At 41.8% G+C, this 17,741-nt stretch overlaps 1 protein-coding gene across 1 annotated transcript; it reads left to right on the top strand.

Moving 5' to 3' along the window:
* On the top strand, window positions 2,163-7,067 carry LOC109835685. Its single transcript, XM_020403679.1, has 4 exons — window positions 2,163-2,425; window positions 4,047-4,563; window positions 6,183-6,476; window positions 6,631-7,067. Exons 2-4 carry the CDS (start codon window positions 4,048-4,050, stop codon window positions 6,874-6,876), a joined length of 1,056 nt encoding a protein of 351 aa, XP_020259268.1. The 5' UTR covers window positions 2,163-2,425; window position 4,047; the 3' UTR covers window positions 6,877-7,067.

Here is a 17,741-nt window from a genome sequence, read left to right as displayed (position 1 = left end):
CCTGGTACCTGAGTATCATCTCCATCATCAGATCATTCCAAGCATCGATTGCACCAGGCAAAAACCAATGCAAACAATCGTGACTGTGATCACCTTTTACTAGTGTTGTCAATGCGCGAGGCGCAATGCCGGCCGCAAAGCATCTTTACGCACACATGCGCGAGGCGTAACGCGATGTGCGCGCTCGAGTGATGCGAGGCGCACAACACACACATAATTTTTCAAGATATATAATCAAGCACGAATGAACATGTTTAGGAATTCACATAAAAAATATGTCAGGATAGATAATATCTTATTACAACATCATAGTATAAGGTATTAATTTCTAATGCTAACAGCCACCATAGTAGCAAAACTCATAAATTCTCAAATTAAATGTCAAATCAAGACTAATATCCAAGCAAAGGATTAGTTTTGGTCCTCAATTGAAGACCACTAAAAAGGCTTTATGGATTTATTTTGCTTTTTGGGATATGGATTATCGAGTATAAATACTCGATCGAAATGTTAACAAACAAAACTGTATGGAGGTATGTACTACATGCACCCTGAGCAAAGTCAGGATGTATGCGAGGCGCAAAAGGCCCTACTGCATCAGATGCGGGGTGCTTCGCCACCGCCCCGCATTGCAAGGCGCATGAGGCGCAGTGAGGCGCGCATCTTTGAAAACACTGCCTTTTACCGCTCTATATTTACCTGGATGCCCATCTGGTCGAACCAACTAAAGATGGTAAACATCCAGCATTTTCAAACGAGTCGAGTTCATACTGCTCTTTGCAAATACCCCTCTACAACCTTTACAAGTTGATCTTGGTCATAACCTTCAACCTCGCCTTCTATAAATGGCAATGTCATATTGCAATACCCTCCAGTATTCCAAGTACCATTTTCAAAGTGATTGGGAGTGTGAGTTCTATAAACCACTAGTGGCTTGTGCTCAGATGCAATGATATGTTGAAATGCCAACTCCATAGCTTTTTGGTAAGGAATAGCTGACCCTATTTCAGGCACATTCTCCAGTTTACAGTCAATGCAACCAACAATAGTGTTGTTCTCCCACAACATAATATTGGGACGTTGGAACCATGAGACTGTACCAATTACACCAGTACAAAACTGATCTGCCCAAACGGTTCTTGTAACCGTTTTGGGCAAGTGAACACATCCCAAAACATAACCCAAACGGTTACAACCGTTTGGACAAGAAGGAGTTTCCAAACGCGATATTACCCAAACGGGTTAAGCCGTTTGGGTTCTTTATTAATTTTTTTTTTGGTAAATAACTTTTGTTTGGCTACCAAGGTGTTTTTGTTGTTGTGCTTTTCAAGCAAAACACATTGGTGTTTTGTTTTTCCTCCCAAGTGTTTTGAAAACTACTACTGAAAATTACCAACAATTTCATAAATTCAGAAAAAAAGAAAAAATTGATCATGAGTTGAGAATGATTACAGTGGGTTGAGAATGGAGGAGATCGCCACAAAGAACCCCATTCAGAATCATAATACACTAATTCCTCCAACAAAGAACCCATTTTTCTTAAAGTATCCTTCTATGAACTGGCTTCAGACCGTCCCTAACATCCGACAGCGCTCGCCCAAGCAGCACCGACATCGCGTACGCCACGTACGCCTCCGTCGCCTCTTTGTGGAGCTCGGCCGACACGATTCTCCCATCACCGACCCTACCACTCTTCTCCTTCAACAACAAACCCCCATTCTCCCCACCTTCTCCCTTATCCACGACTGGCTCTTCGTTACTCCTGCGCTTCGATGATCGAACTCGAAGCGATTTTTAGGGTTTGGCGAGTAGAAGCGGAGGCTGTTGGGGGTTGAGATGACGGCGAGGAGGGGAATCGAGAGGCGGGAACGGAGGAGAGAGGAGACAATGAAGCGGAGCTTTGATGAGAGCGCCATTTCGAAAGCCCTAGAAAATTTGGGGGAAATGAAAACGACGGACCTCAAACACCTTTTTCTTGTTTTGAAAAACCCGTTTAAAGTTTGAGATGGTTGGGGTTTTGGACATAAAAACAGAACGTTCCCAAACGCGTTTTTTTTTTTTTTATAAAACAAAACGGAAACGTGACAAACGCAATGTATTCCCAAACCCGTTTAAAATTTCCCCCAATCTAAAATCCCGCGCGCGCCCTCTAAAATCCCTAACCCAAAATCGGAAAAATCCCCTCAGATCCCTCATCATCATCGTCGTCCTCTCCATCCTCTCTAAGAACCGCCTCGTCTTCACCATCATCGTCCTCTCCATCCCTCAAATCCCTCATCATCGTCGTCTCCATCCTCTTCATCATCATCGTCGTCCCCACGGCCGCTCCCTCTAGCGCCTCCACCTTCGCCGCCGACGAGAACTCCTCCGCAACCTCTGCCTCTTCCGCCTGCGACGGCGTCCACGTGCCTCTGTCTTGTCTGAGGTACATATTCTCACTCAAAGCCTCTGCATGTCTTGTTTCTATCTCAATCTTGTTTTCATATTAATGGAATGGAGATTAGTTCTCTTGAGGGTATTGCTAATGCCTTCTATTGACGTTATAAGGCTATTTTTGGACATAAGAGTCCTTCATAGGATTGATTTTACTTGGGAGAGGACTTCACCGCAATGTGTTTGGGGGCTGCATATCCTTAGAAATTTATTTTACTCTGGCTAATATTAAAGATGTTGTTTTTAGTACGAATGGAGATAAATCCCCTGGTCCAGATGGATTCTCTGCCTTATTTTTTTCAAGAGTTCTGGGAGGTTGCTCAACATGATATCTTTAATATTTTCACTGAAATTTTTTAAGGGAATTTGGATATTTTTAGGTTTAATTATGCTCATATCTTTAATCTTTTCACGAAATGTTTCTCAGTTAGATCACACTACCAGCATACAATCAATAGAAGGGGGATTAGATATGACTTTCAAGATGTTCCGAAAACAACTTCAAGTTATTGATTTTCTTTGTGGTAAAGGGTCGTTTGAGCACAAAACACGGATTGATTATGGGAAAAACATCTCTGTGAACCCTATCTGCGTGCTATGTGATAGACATAATGAAACACATGGTCATCTCTTAAATTCACTACGCTTCTGTATCATCCGTGTGGAATTCTCTTAAATTCAAATATTAATCTTAGTAGGTGGTCTTGCGTCCATTAAAGACGTATGGGTGTGCATCTTAAAATTCGCTACCCTTTTGTATCATCTGTGGGGTTATATAGACTGTGCACCTTTTCTGAGCTTCAATTCATCCTCACTTTCACCCAAACCAAAAAAAAAAAAAGGGAAAAGGAGAGAAAGGGCAACGGGAAAATTCATCCTCACTTTCACCCAAACCAAAAAAAAAAAAAGGGAAAAGGAGAGAAAGGGCAACGGGAAGTTAGAGGTTATAATTGCGATGATTGGTATTCCTTTGATGTCATCTTCTGTCACATAAAGCCACCTATAGATTAATGGATGGGAAAACATAAATTGACTGCACAAACGAGATTGACTAATTCCTGGTGACTAAACATGAGTTCTTTTTCACAAGTATTTATCCTGCTTAGTACCTTCCATACTTAGATTAATTGGAGATTTTAGGGAACCAAACGGCTTTTTTCCATAAGCAATTATCCTGTTTCTTGGCCTTTGCTTCTCCATGTTGTGTTTACACATTCCTTTATGTTTGTTGTTTCATTTGGTGTAAGACTATAGAAGCAATTACATCACATCTATTATAACTTCAAACCTTTCTTTATATGCACTAAAATGGTAATAGTTAAACGTTCCACGAGATTCTTTATATTGCATATGCGGAATTTAATCAGGTTTCTATTTCTTGAATTATTTTTAGGCTAGTCTTTTGCTTTGTTTTTCTCTCCATGGGAATTTAATCAGGTTTCTATTTCTTGAATTATTTTTAGGCTAGTCTTTTGCTTTGTTTTTCTCTCCATGTACCTCATGTTTTGTTCCTTAGGCTAGTCTTTTGCTTTGTTTTTCTCTCCATGTACCTCATGTTTTGTTCCGTTAAGTTGTTAGGAGGCGTTACTGATAAATCATTTTATTTAGGTTAGCATGGCCCTTAACTACATCAGAGATAAGGATTGGATGTACGTGGGTCGTGCAGAACGCATGCAATATATTTTTGTTAATGGAGTTAGTGCGTTCATGGACTTTGTTCATAGACACGATATGGTCCGACATGGGAGACTCATTTGTCCATGTAAATTATGCGCGAATAGGTTGTATCAACTGGAGGAAGAAGTAGAACTTCACATTGTGAAGAATGGTTTTGTTAGCGATTACAAAACTTGGGTATATCATGGAGAAATTAAAGGTCTCATTAATGCAGACGAAGAACAAGAAGAAGACAACTTGTTTCTCGATGAGGAAATGGAGGAAATGGTTGAGGTAGCTCTTGGTAACACTAACCCTGCTGAAGATCCTCCTTTCGGAGGAAGACATCATGAAGATAATTATGATAAATACATGAATGATGCTAGGAGGCATTATTTGGGTACCCACTCGTCATCAGTAGATAAGATCACCGGAGAGTATACATACCCGGACAACAGCACTAAGGAGTATTGCGTAAGTGTTTTGGATGAAATTTTAACTGCTTTTATGTTATAATCATACTTCTATTTTGTTTTGAAGATCACTTAATATTTGTGTTGTCCTTAAATTTTATGTCAATTGTGCTTGATGTTTAATGGGTTCTACACTGCTCAGTTGCCTGCTATATGCAAACAAAGTTTCATCTGATGCCATGAATGAATTTGTCCGTGCCATCATCAAAACTTTTTTTTTTGTTCTGATAAACTACCAAACGACAACCTCTACTGGAGTGTGGACTAGGGACCATATGACAAGCTTTCAAATCTCTCCACTTTCTGGCCGTAGCTAATTTTCTGTAGAACATCACTGAAGTTTATAATGCAGGATGGTGAAACATTTTACTGGAAGTAGGTAGCTCTCCAGTGTATGACTCCTGATTCTTTCTGCTGGAGCTTTAGTTGTAACCTTAAATAAGGATGGCTATAGCGTTATAGTTGGGCTTTTTGGGTGCAAGGCATTAACGAGCACTTGCAGTTTGCTGGCAGACGAGAAGAATGAGAATCAGCATTAGATAAAATGTGCATTATAATCATTTGAAGGATGTAAGTAGCCACTTTAATTCACGCTCCACCTGATTCAGACCAAGAGCTTAGATCAAGAGTAGACTACCAAACAAATATCACAAACATGGCACAAAAACTGAGAGCATTATGAGGCTGTCATCTTTTATTCACTCAACTACTTTGTATTCTACCACAGAACAAAAAGCAAATACACTGCAATCTTTAAAGTAAAATGAAATCAAGAGAACAAAACATTACTTCTATTCACAAGTGATAGGTCACAATTCTCCTCTTTGCATCCTATGCGAGTACAACCGGTCTCTTTTGAGCCCAAAGGACACGGAAAGATTAAAAGCGCATCCTATCGAGAAGTCGCTTAATCATTGCGCATGAGTTTTTATAATTTCTGGGGAAGAGAAGCTGCCATAGATCGCAACCTATTTGCAATATCTGAGAAGTTTGGCCTCTCAGCTGGTTCAGCTGCCCAGCATTGCTCCATCAAGGATCTCCACTCAGGATCACAAGTTTCAGGAATTGGAGGCCGCAGAGTATTGCTCACAATCCCACCTGTCACAGGACAAGAGAACAAAATATTTACTTCTATTTTAAATTATAGAAACCACTAGTTTCACATAAGCTATGAAGCTCTGAGGAGGGACAATGTGCCCTGTAATAGGCCTGGGATGCCTTACTACAACTGCCATGCTCTTCCAAAGGCCAACCCTTACACTAGGGGATGCAGTGTAATCACCGGCTACGCTCGAGGCGATTGATTCTTCCTCATTCACTAATCTTGCCTTCATGAACTAACTTAATGTATTCCTCTTTTTCTGTAGTGGTTGATTAATTTTTCAACTGCTTATAATGTATTATTATTACTTTTAATTTGTCTTATATATGCTATCATGTCTGTTGAGAACAATCATTGTGTATGATTTATATAATGATTAATTTTTCAACTGCTTATAATGTATTATTATTATTTTTAATTTGTCTTATATATGCTATCATGTCTGTTGAGAACAATCATTGCCTTATATATGCTATCATGTCTTGTTGACTTATATTTGAATACTTTGTATCGTGTAGGAGCAGGTCATCGAGAAGGCAACCTCATCAGGGGTCGGTTCAACCCCAGAGGACGATGCACTTTCCTTCACCCAGATGTTAGATTCCTTGCACGGAGGGCATCACGGTGGTTATGAAAGAGCCATGGGCATTGGTGTCACTCGGTCTTATTTAAGGGCCTCCTCTATACCAGAAATCGGCACTTCTAATCAGGAGCTACGTCGTGAGGTTGCTAATCTTAGAGCTCGGGTAGCTGAGATGGACAGTCTCAGGGAGGAGCTTAGGTCTCAGATGCATTGGATTAATAACAATATGGTACATATACTAATAATATACACATTCTCGCATACACATGTAGACTAGCATACACAAATATACATACATCTAATACTTATACACACATAAACACACGCTTAGATTTAATACTTAGTCGCGTATATACTCATCATACATTGCTATTACTTTATAGGTTAATTATTCGGGTGCTTGTCCTGCTCCCACTCCTAACGATACACCATCCTTTACTCGGCCTGGTCTAATTCCTCAGCCCGCTGCCGATATACGACATTCTGCTCGTCCTGCTTCAGCTACTAACACTTCTACTTCCAGTGCTCAAGGTTTATCACAGGAGAATCTTGTTAGAATATTTGCAAACTTGAGGCGTTCGGGTTTGTCCCATGAGGACATTCTTCGTGGAATTTCTTCTGTTCCTTGACTGGATTGATTAGACCACTTCTAATTTTATTTTGGACATTTGAGGCATTTTGGATGTTAGAGACACATATATAATATTAGATGTTTTTCATTGTGAGATATTGAGTAATCATTGCGTATGTATATGTTGTCTCTAATATTGAATATTGAGTAATTATTGAGTAATCAGTGGATACTTAGCATCGTTTGAGACTTTTTTGTGTATGTACATTTTGATTTCATTATGAGATATTGAGTAATTATTGAGTGAGATGTGTATATATAAACAGGTAGATAAATAAAGTAACCAAAATTTAAAATAAATATTAAAATAAACAGCCCAAACGGTTTGAACCGTTTGGCCATTTTTTCGCCCAAACGGTTCAAACCGTTTGGGCAAATATTCGCCCAAATGGTTTGAACCGTTTGGGCAAACATTAGCCCAAACGGTTTCAACCGTTTGGGCAAACATTTGCCCAAACGGTTTTGACCGTTTGGCAATTTATTACATCCCAAACGGTTGTAACCGTTTGGGAAAAATCCCAAACGGTTACAACCGTTTGGGATTTTGCCCAAACGGTTACAACCGTTTGGGTGACCGTTGGGGTAGGTTTTTCCCCAACGGCTTCAGCCCAAACGGTTCTTTTATCAGTCCAAACGGTTGTAACCGTTTGGGACTGTGTTTTCCCAAACGGTTCCAACCGCTTGGGCAGATCAGTTTTGTACTAGTGTTAGTGCATAGTTGAATCGATGATATCGACTCGTCCAGCTGCTGTTTGGAATATCGAGATGGATTTGTACAGGACTTTCGGGTTTTACAAGAAGTGGAGACCAAATGGAAGAGAGAGTGAAGTTATATGTCGGAAAAGACCATGTAGTAGTTTGAGATGTACTCATGTCCACATACACCAGCATTGGTTCCTCTATCTGTGTAAGTTAATGTAGAAATGTTAAAACAATCAATTGCTTTATGAATAGTTGTCTAATGTGTTGGGACAAACCCGGGACCCAATAGAGCAGGGTCGCAACAATTGTAGATGTCTAAAAATACCTATAGGTTCCCGCACGCGGCTCGATACAGAGAGAAGACGATGAATATCACTATTCAAGTCACATAAGCTTATTTGACATTGACAAGCGCATGAAGTGAGTCGACGAACCGTGTGAAGCAACGAAACTTCAGAATAACAAAAACATGAACTGATCAGGAGCTACGCGTCGCTTACGAAAGACAAAGCGCCCATCATGTCCCGTCTACTCCATATATTATTCAACCATGGGAGCTTATAGATCTTCTTGTTAGCTTTCCAACGTATATTGAATCGCGCGATTCCGGTTTCGGACGACGAAAATACGACGAAAAAGGACAAGACGCGCAGAACGGTGCTCAGGGCCAAAACCAAGACACCCCTTGGACACCCCAAGGTGTCTTGGCTTGGCCGAGACACCGCGAGCGTCCGTAGCCCCGAAAACCTGTTTTGAGCTATTTTTCAATCGTTAACCGTCTAGATTGGTTTCAACTGATAAAATATCATTCAAGAACGTGGTTAAATGGTTATAACTGAAGATAAGAGTGAATCGATCGTTCTTATTCGAAAACAAAGGTCCCAAAGCTTATAAATACGACCCCAGATCTGGAATTCTTGAGCATTGGCGAAGCCCTGCTGGATTGAAGACTGAAGGAGCACAAATTTCAGAAGAGAGGAGGAGATCGGATCGAGTTCGTCAGTATAAAGAAGAGGAGCTCGCCAGATCTACAGTTCCCGATCCTTCCCTTGAGATTGCCCCGTTGCGGTGATCTCGAGAAGAGTGATTCTCTCGCTGTTGTCGAGATAATTGCTTCGGTTTCTTAATTCCTTCGTGAATCAACGAAGCTCCGAATCTGATCTGATCGTTTGGTAGTCCACGGATATCAACATCCCCGTCATAGGCCAAGATCCCATGCAAGCAGTGGAGGATAAACGTCCGTTGCGTTTGTTTAAAAGGAAAGTTGTAATCTTTGTTGAAAGTCTTATAAAAAGACTATTTCTTTGAGTTTGTTATAAACGTTTAAAGTTGTAATAAACTCATCAATAAAGAAATCGATTTTCTCCCAAAACACTCATCAATGAATAAATCGATTTTCTCTCAAAACAAGCTGGCGACCACAATGGGAGCTAACAGCTTTGCTGCCGAAGCTGTTGTGTCGCAACCACGGATCCGGATCCCGGTTGAAAAAGAGGTCGATTACGAGTTTGACCAACAGAAGTTCGAGGAGTATCTATCGTCCTCCTCCTCCAGATCCTCCTCCACTCGTAAGCGCAGGAAGATCAACGCTCCCGTTGCTGCTGCAATCACGTCTCGCAACGTCCCTCCGGCCTCCAACGAGGCCGGATTTGTAGATCTAGACTCCTCCTCAATCAAGGAGATAGCCACTAGATCTGTGCTAATCCTATCGAAGAGGGCACGTCAAAGGCAATGTTAACGCCTCGCGTGCCAACTCGTTAAGGCTTTGGAGCCAGTGAACGGGATCTATTACAGGACGAATCTGAAATTTAGGGAACACTAAGTGCCCCAACAGTGAGCAAACGTCCCCTCCTCCAAATCATCAACAAGTGAATGGATCTAAGTCAAAAAGATCCGTTCAACTCTTGAGGAGCGAATCCAGAAGCGCTATGCACTACTTGCGCACGCGCGAATTCTTGTGCAAAAGGCACAAAAGATGCAGAAGAAGGACATAGCCAAGAAACAACCGAGACTGCATTAAACTTGGAGGTCAAAGTACGAAACAGCGGCCAAAAAGATAAAAAAACACGAGTACACCCAGATGACCCGCCCAGCCGCGGGTCACTCAAGTCTGACCCTCCAAGCCGCGGGTCACTCAAGTCTGACCCTCCCAGCCGCGAGTCACTCAGGTCTGACCCTCCAAGTTGCGGTTCACTCAGGTCTGACCCTCCAAGTCACGGGTTACTCAAGTTTGACCCTCCCAGTCGCGAGTCACTCAAGTCTGACCCTTCCAGCCGCGGGTCACCAGGGTCTGACCTGCGTCAGGGCCAAGACAGGAGACACTCTGCACCCGTTTTTCTAATTTTGTCAAGTTCTGCCCTTGCTCTGATTGATCCAATACTTCCAATAAAGCCTTGTGGCAGTGTAGACTTGTTTAAAAGCAAGAAGCCAACAGCTGATCGTCTGGGTCCTTTGCACAAGGATCGAGGCAAAGTTTCGATCAAAGAACGCTTGGGTTCGGTGACTGAACCCCGACCAACTACTCGAGCTGGGGGTCGCACACGCCCTTGCAACAAGTCAGAGCCTTTCTATAATAGAAAAACTCCTATAACTGACCGCCTCGGACTACAAGTCAGTATCTAAGAGCCCGTTAAGGTCCCGCGCTCACGAAAGTATGGCTCCAAATGTGTGACTCTTGAGAACGCCATCAAGGCAACAAGTCCTTAGAAGGAAACATGTTCGTCAGACAACGACATTATACCTAAGAAGTCATGCCAACACGTGATAGATTACTCTGATCATCATACCGATGAGTTGTACTATCGGGCTGGGGGTGCGAACAGACCTCGAAAGAGAGATTCCCGGGAGATAGACTTTCATTATCCGTGTACTAAGATAATCAGGACAGTGTTATCAGAATGTAGCTACCCCAAGACCACTCCGCAGAGGGTTTCGATATTTGAGAGGATCTCTAACAGAACGACTAAGTCCAAGCCAAAGCGTTTCCACAAGAAACGATCAGCCGTTCAAGGTGACGAACTTCCAGAAGTCACAATTAACATGGCTGATAAAGGAAAGTCGAATCGACCTTCTAGTTCTGACCCCCTCGTATCGTATCATCTAACTAGGCTACGCACAGGGACTACTAGACGTATGGATTATCAAAGAATGCAGATGAGATTATCCTCGGATGATGAAGCATCAGATGCCAACCCCGCAGTCGCTTCTAACAAAACAGTATCCAGTCCAGGACAATCCCACAAAGTATTTATGATTAATACCGAGGAAGTAGCCAAAATGGTTGAGGATGCTCTAGCCAAGAAGAAAGAAGCATTCAAAATCGAATTAGAAATGACCATGATGCGGATGAAGGAAGAGCATGACCAAAAGATTCGGGCTCTATCTAATAAACTTGGTGAATCTAGCCGTCGCAACATTGCTAATCAAGCAGGTAGCGATTCAGACGTGGACGAACATCTCGATGCTGATAACCCTCTTGTTGACCAGAACGCTAGGGGTGACCCCACTGAGAATAACGACGCCGGGGGTAGTCCTACCAATGATGATAACACTGGGGGTGGTCCCGTTATTCCTCTCAGAAATTGTCCAAAGCACGATACAAGCGAGGATGAGAAAATAAAGGACCTTGAGAGAAAAATCAACGCTCTGATGTCTACGCAAGAGGTGCAGAAGATCGCTATTCTGTGTCCTTACCCAAGAAAGTGGGATTCGATCGTATCTGGTGAAGTTTAACCTTATCAACTTCACGTTGTTTGACGGGAAGGGCTCGCCCACTCAACATTTGATCTACTTCAAGTCCCACTTAGGTATGATCTCCGGCAATGAAGCATTGATGGTTCGATCATTTGTTGGTACCTTTCACGGACCTGCCTTCGATTGGTACCGCCATCTCAAGTCCGAAAGTATCAACAACTGGGAAGACCTGGAGAGCATGTTCCTCGCTCACTTCTTTGATGATGACGCAGAGGTGTCAATCAGGACACTCTTCGATGAGAAACAAGAAGACGATGAGACAGTCGACAACTTCGTCAAGCACTTCCGGAATAAGGAGATGAACTACCAAGATCCGATCACAGAGGACTTCGTCCTCCAAACCTATCACAACAACCTCTCTTTAGACGTGTTAGAAGTTATGGGAGTAGCACCGTCCAATACCTGGAAAGAGTTGAAGATGCACGGAGAGCGAGCCTAACGTTTCCTCAGAAGGAAGCAAGCTGAGAGAAGCCAACCGATGGCTAATCCTCCGAACTCAAGCTTTGTTTCCAGTAGTAAGGGGAAGACACCTGCAGCAGTTGTTGATGTTAATCTGACATTGCAACAACAACCCCGAAGACAGCAAAAGACTTCGGATCCGAGACTCCAAAATGAGTACTCCTTCAAGGACGAACATGTTCCAGCCATTTTCGAATCTCTCCTTGAGAACAACAAGATCAAGCTACCAACTATCGCAAATCAAGAGGAAGTTGATAATACTGTGGATCCAAAGTACTATGCGTACCACAGGTGGTTCATTCATCCCACCAAGGCTTGCTTCGCTTTTAAGAATAGTATCCAAACCCTGGTTGAAACTGGCGTCATAACGTTAAATTAAACCGAATGAAGACTCCGATAAGTATAAGAGTATAAACTGCTCCTTCTGACACTCGAAGAGTATACGAGTATAAACTACCTCTCAATACTCCAACAAGTATACGAGTCTAAATTATTTCCTAATTTTAACAGGAAGTTCCTGGAAGAATATCGTATGTGATATTCTTAAGGATAATCCGATCATTCAGCTGAGTACAATGTTAGACCCAGTTTCACAAAGAAAGCTAGGGGTGGATATAACGGGAAGTTCCCAAAAGAATGCTATATGTTGTGTTCTTAGAGATAACCTGGTCACTATAAAAATGGGATGAATAGGAAACTACCACTTGGACTCTAAATGCTGGGAGCAATTCCACCAGCTTCCGAGCACTCTTTTGCTGAGATGAGAGTTGATCACATCGTTGGATCAATCTTTCCTCATAAAAAAAACTCCCACTGGTGTTGATGATTCATAGTTCTCCTCCACAAAGTCCCTCACTGATCATATTAATTGACAGTGGGTCCACTAAAATTCTTTCTGGTTTAATCCATTAAAACTCACACTGTGTCTGTGCACTCAATACTCTAATTTTTAGAGTCCGGACATAATGCTTGGAATTTTAATCTGCCAATCGTCGACAATTGTCAAACCCTTCGTATTAAGTCTTTATCACTCGACACCAAGAACACCCACTGAGTGATCGGTACAAGTCAATACTTCCAATGTGATTTGTACTCTCACTCCCACTGTATATCTGGTCAAACCTTCTTACAGTTAGGACCACAACCAAAATCTCCTCTTGATTTCTTCTATAAATGAGAGGTCCATGAATCGAACGATCAAACCTTTAAACAGTTAGGATCGTTCAAAACCCCTCATTTGGTCAAACCTTCCTACAGTTAGGGCCAAAGCCAAAATCTCCTCTCGATTCCTTCCATGAACGAGAGGTCCACTTTCAAATCGAATGATCAAACATTCCTACAATTAGGGTCACCTCAAACTCCTGCTTGGTCAAACCTTCCTATAGTTAGGGCCAAAACCATAATTCACTCTCGATAAATGAGAAATTCACCTTTAGTTCGGTAATCAAATCTTTCGATAGTTAGGATTATCCGAATCTTTTCGATTCTCGGAGTGGAGATCCCACTCTTAGTTTCACTCTTCAGATTCTCAAAGTGGAGATCCCACTTTAAGTTTTCTTTGCAATTAGAGATAGAATATAAAATTCTTCCTCTCCAGCATCAAGTTCGTCTTTGCCCCAAGAGAAGACACTACTTTTTAACTCCCAAAATCTACGCCTAACACGTGTTGCCGGTTTAATCTTTTACTGATTAAAAAAGACATCAGAATCTAAGTCTGGAGAATTTTATCCCGAAGCCTAAGTAGGGATAAGTCAACGTCTAACACGCGTTGCCGGTTTAGTCTTTCACCGATTGAAGAAGACACCAGAATTTAAGTCTGGGGACTTTTATCCCGAAGCCTAAGTAGGGATAAGTCGGCACCTAACATGCGTTCCCGGTTAGTCCTTGACCGTAAAAAGGACAAAAGCACACATATTCGATATTGTGGTAGGCTGTTATTAATAACGCTAAAATCCGCGCCTTACACGCACGGGGAACTTTATCTCGACTCCTAAATAGAGATAAACCTACGCCTAACATGCGTTGCCGGTTTAGTCTTTCACCGATTGAAGAAGACACCAGAATCCGAGTCTGGGGATGTTGCCGGTTTAGTCTTTCACCGATTGAAGAAGACACCAGAATCCGAGTCTGGGGATTTTTATCCTGAAGCCTAAGTAGGGATAAGTCAGCGCCTAACACGCATTACCGGGTAGTCTATTCCCGTAAGAAAGACGAAGTCTACGTATTCAATATCATAGCACTAAGAGAGTTAACTCTCTTAGCACAACGTTACATGTGAAAACAGGTTTAAACAATTCACATGCTAGTCCGACTCAAATGGTAGTCGGTAAAGGCTCATCAAACCCGTTGATGACTGAGGGTTTGCCAAAAATCCTATAAATATGAGAGTCATTGATGCATCAGCCCCATTAGTTGGTCTCGTGACTTGAACATCCAATAACTTCAGAATAAGAGCCATACATACAGATAAATCAGCTTTAATAGTTGGTCCTGCAGCCCTAACATTTGGGACTGCCATGCTCTAATATCTTAAGAGCTTAAACTGTGTAGACTCCAGCAAACGTATGAGTATAAACTGTGTTAATGCAGGTTAATGCGTAACCCTAGGTCAACGCCGGTCAACGCGTTACGATGAAAAATTAACGGCGGGCGATCCAAAACCCTAAAGTCAACGGCTGGTGAACCGAAACCCTAAGGTCAACATCATTCAACACGTAGCTCTACGTCAATATATTATGACAGAGATAGTCAGTTCTAATTCAACTCGACGACATGAGTCAAAATCAACTCACCAGTTTTTTTGAGACCTCGATGATGGCCAGACGATAAACGCAACGTCAGAAGAATTTTAGCTATTCATTAAAATATTAAATAGGCTAAAAATCAATGGAGTCAAGAATCAAAGCTAACTATAGGTCCTTTTACACAGACTGAAGGTTAGACCGATCACATCCAAAGTATTTCAGCCTCCTCTATAAAAGAAACAAGATTGAAACACTTTGGATGGGGTATCTGTAGGCATCTAAAAATACCTATAGGTTCCCGCACATGACTCGAGATAGAGAGAAGACAATGAATGTCACTATCCAAGTCACAGAAGCTTATTTGATATCGACAAGTGCATGAAGTGAGTCGACAAACCGTGTGAAGCAACGAAACTTCAGAATAACGAAAGCATGAACCGATCAGGAGTTACGCGCCGCTTACGAAAGACGAAGTGCCCATCATACCCCGTCTACTCCATATATGATTCAACAATGGGAGATTGTAGATCTTCTTGTTAGCTTTCCAACGCATATTGAATCGCGCGATTCCGAGTTTGGATGACGAAAATACGATGAAAACGGATGGGACGTGCAGAACGATGTTCAGGGCCAAAACCAAGACACCCCTTGGTGTCTCGGCTTGGCCGAGACACCCAAAGGTGTCTCAGCCACTACCGAGACACCGCGGGCATCTGCAGCCCTGAAAACCTATTTTGAGCTGTTTTTCGACCGTTAACCGTCTAGATTGGTTTCAACTGATAAAATATCATCCAAGAACGTGGTTAAATGGTTACAACTGAAGATAAGAGTAAATCGATCCCGAGACACCCAAAGGTGTCTCGGCCACTACCGAGACACCGCGGGCATCTGCAGCCCTGAAAACCTATTTTGAGCTGTTTTTCGACCGTTAACCGTCTAGATTGGTTTCAACTGATAAAATATCATCCAAGAACGTGGTTAAATGGTTACAACTGAAGATAAGAGTAAATCGATCGTTCTTATAAAAAAACAGAGGTCCCAAAGCCTATAAATACGGTCCCAGGGCCTTCTTTTTTTCAGATCTGGAATTCTTGAGCGTTGGCGAAGCCCTGCTGGATTGAAAACTGAAGGAGCACGAATTTCAGAAGAGAGGAGGAGATTGGATCTAGTTCGTCAGCATAAAGAAGAGGAGATCGTCAGATCCACAGTTCCCAGTTCCTTCCCTGGAGATTGCCCCGTTGCGGTGATCTCGAGAAGAGTGATTATCTCACTGTTGCCGAGATAACTGCTTCGGTTTTTTGATTCCTTCGAGAATAAACGAAGCTCCGAATTTGATCTGATTGTTTGGTAGTCCACGGATATCAACATTCCCGTCACAGGCCAAGATCTCACACAAGCAGCAGAGGATAAACGTCCATTGCATTTGTTTAAAAGGAAAGTTGTAATCTTTGTTGAAAGTCTTATAAAAAGACTATTTCTTTGAGTTTGTTGTAAACGTTTAAAGTTGTAATGAACTCATCAATAAAGAAATTAATTTTCTCCCAAAACACTCATCAATGAAGAAATTGATTTTCTCCCAAAGCAGCAATACCCCCAGATCAGAAAGAGGCAAGTCACAGTCTTAGGGTTTCCATCTCCAATGAAGGTAGTCTCGGTCACGACGACCATTTTTCAAGCACATTTGGGCATTGCTTATGAACTTGCAGTTTTCGGTATATGGCGGTTCCAAAGGGTTGGATATCCCTTGGCCGCAAAATATATCACATTGTTTTGTAAGAAGAAAAACAAAAGGAACATATGTTGAAATTAATTGCTCAAAAATCATACTTAGTTGAATATATAAGAGTGCATTTGAGAGAAATGAAGACAATACTAACCTTTTATGAGAGTTTTTGGTGTTTGAAGCACAGATACTACCACAACGTACGTTACCAGGACTGTTCTTGGAGTGCAGTTTAAAACTGTTCCCTTTGCTGCCTAAGGAAACGATTTTGTGACAGCTCCAACTGTCACAAGAGAGTTTAAGACAATGTTTTAAAATAAAATATTGGTCTTGAATTACACTTGCAACAAAAAAATTTTAACGGGCTAAAGGGACGGCTTTATTACGAGGTTTATGTTCGCGCCCATTCTTTAACCAAAAAACAATTATATTTTTCTCTCATATTAACACTTCACCTGATCAACAACAAATCCCCGACCTCTTCTCACTGAGCTCGAGGGTTTTCTCGCCGTTGTCTCCACTTTCCTCTCCTTCGCTCCTGCTCGTTCGCCGCCGCCGCCACCTCGACCTCGTTTCCCTCCTCTCCCCGACTTCAAGGCCATCCCCTCTCTAGCATCCTGTGATTGGGGTACTTAGTGTTGTGCTCTGATACCACTTGTTGTGCTCTGATACCACTTGTTGGGTGCGTAATCCACTTGTCATGTTTTGAGGAACCAAAACAAATACTGAGAGAGAATGCCAAACAAATCAAAATAACGACACAAACTCAAACACAAAAGGTTAACGTGGTTCGGCAAATTGCCTACGTCCACGGGGCAAGAAGGAGATGTGTTTTCACTATAGAGAAAGAGAGTACAAAATAGAGATTACAAGATTGTTAGACCCTAGAGGGGGGTGATTAGGGTCTTATGCTAATCTAATCCGATTTTATGCTAATAAAAACTAATTCAAATATTATTCTTGCAAGATAGATATACAATATGATATGAGCAATAATATACAATATGAACAAAGAGATATATCCTAGCAATGAGGTATATGATGAAATATATGCAAGGATATATAAACCAATGCAAGAGTGAAATTAACATAAACTAGATAGTGGGTTAAATAAACAAAGAGCAATACACAATGGCGATATAAGATATGAACATGAAAGTAAGTGCGCCAATGCAATCTCAAACAAATGATATGTTCACGGAGTTCAGTCCCCACGACCTACATCTCCGCTCCTCACCTCGAGGAGATCTCCACTATCACAACCGGGTTTTTCTACGCTTACCCGAAAAACGTTTACATCTCACAATGTCAGTTTTTAACGCTCACCGATTAACGTTCACAAACACTCATAATGTCGGTTTTTAACGCTCACCGATCAACGTTCAATCCCCACACTCGGTTTTCTAGCTCACCGAAAACTTTACAACACTAACAATGTAACTATAATAAAATGTTCTCTAACATGAATGAGAACTCAATTAA

Source organism: Asparagus officinalis, chromosome 3 (genome assembly GCF_001876935.1).
Source record: "Asparagus officinalis chromosome 3, Aspof.V1, whole genome shotgun sequence".
NCBI classification, from domain to species: Eukaryota; Viridiplantae; Streptophyta; class Magnoliopsida; order Asparagales; family Asparagaceae; genus Asparagus; species Asparagus officinalis.
The sequence above is the reverse complement of the archived record's forward strand: the minus strand, read 5'-3'. Positions and strand labels throughout refer to the sequence as shown.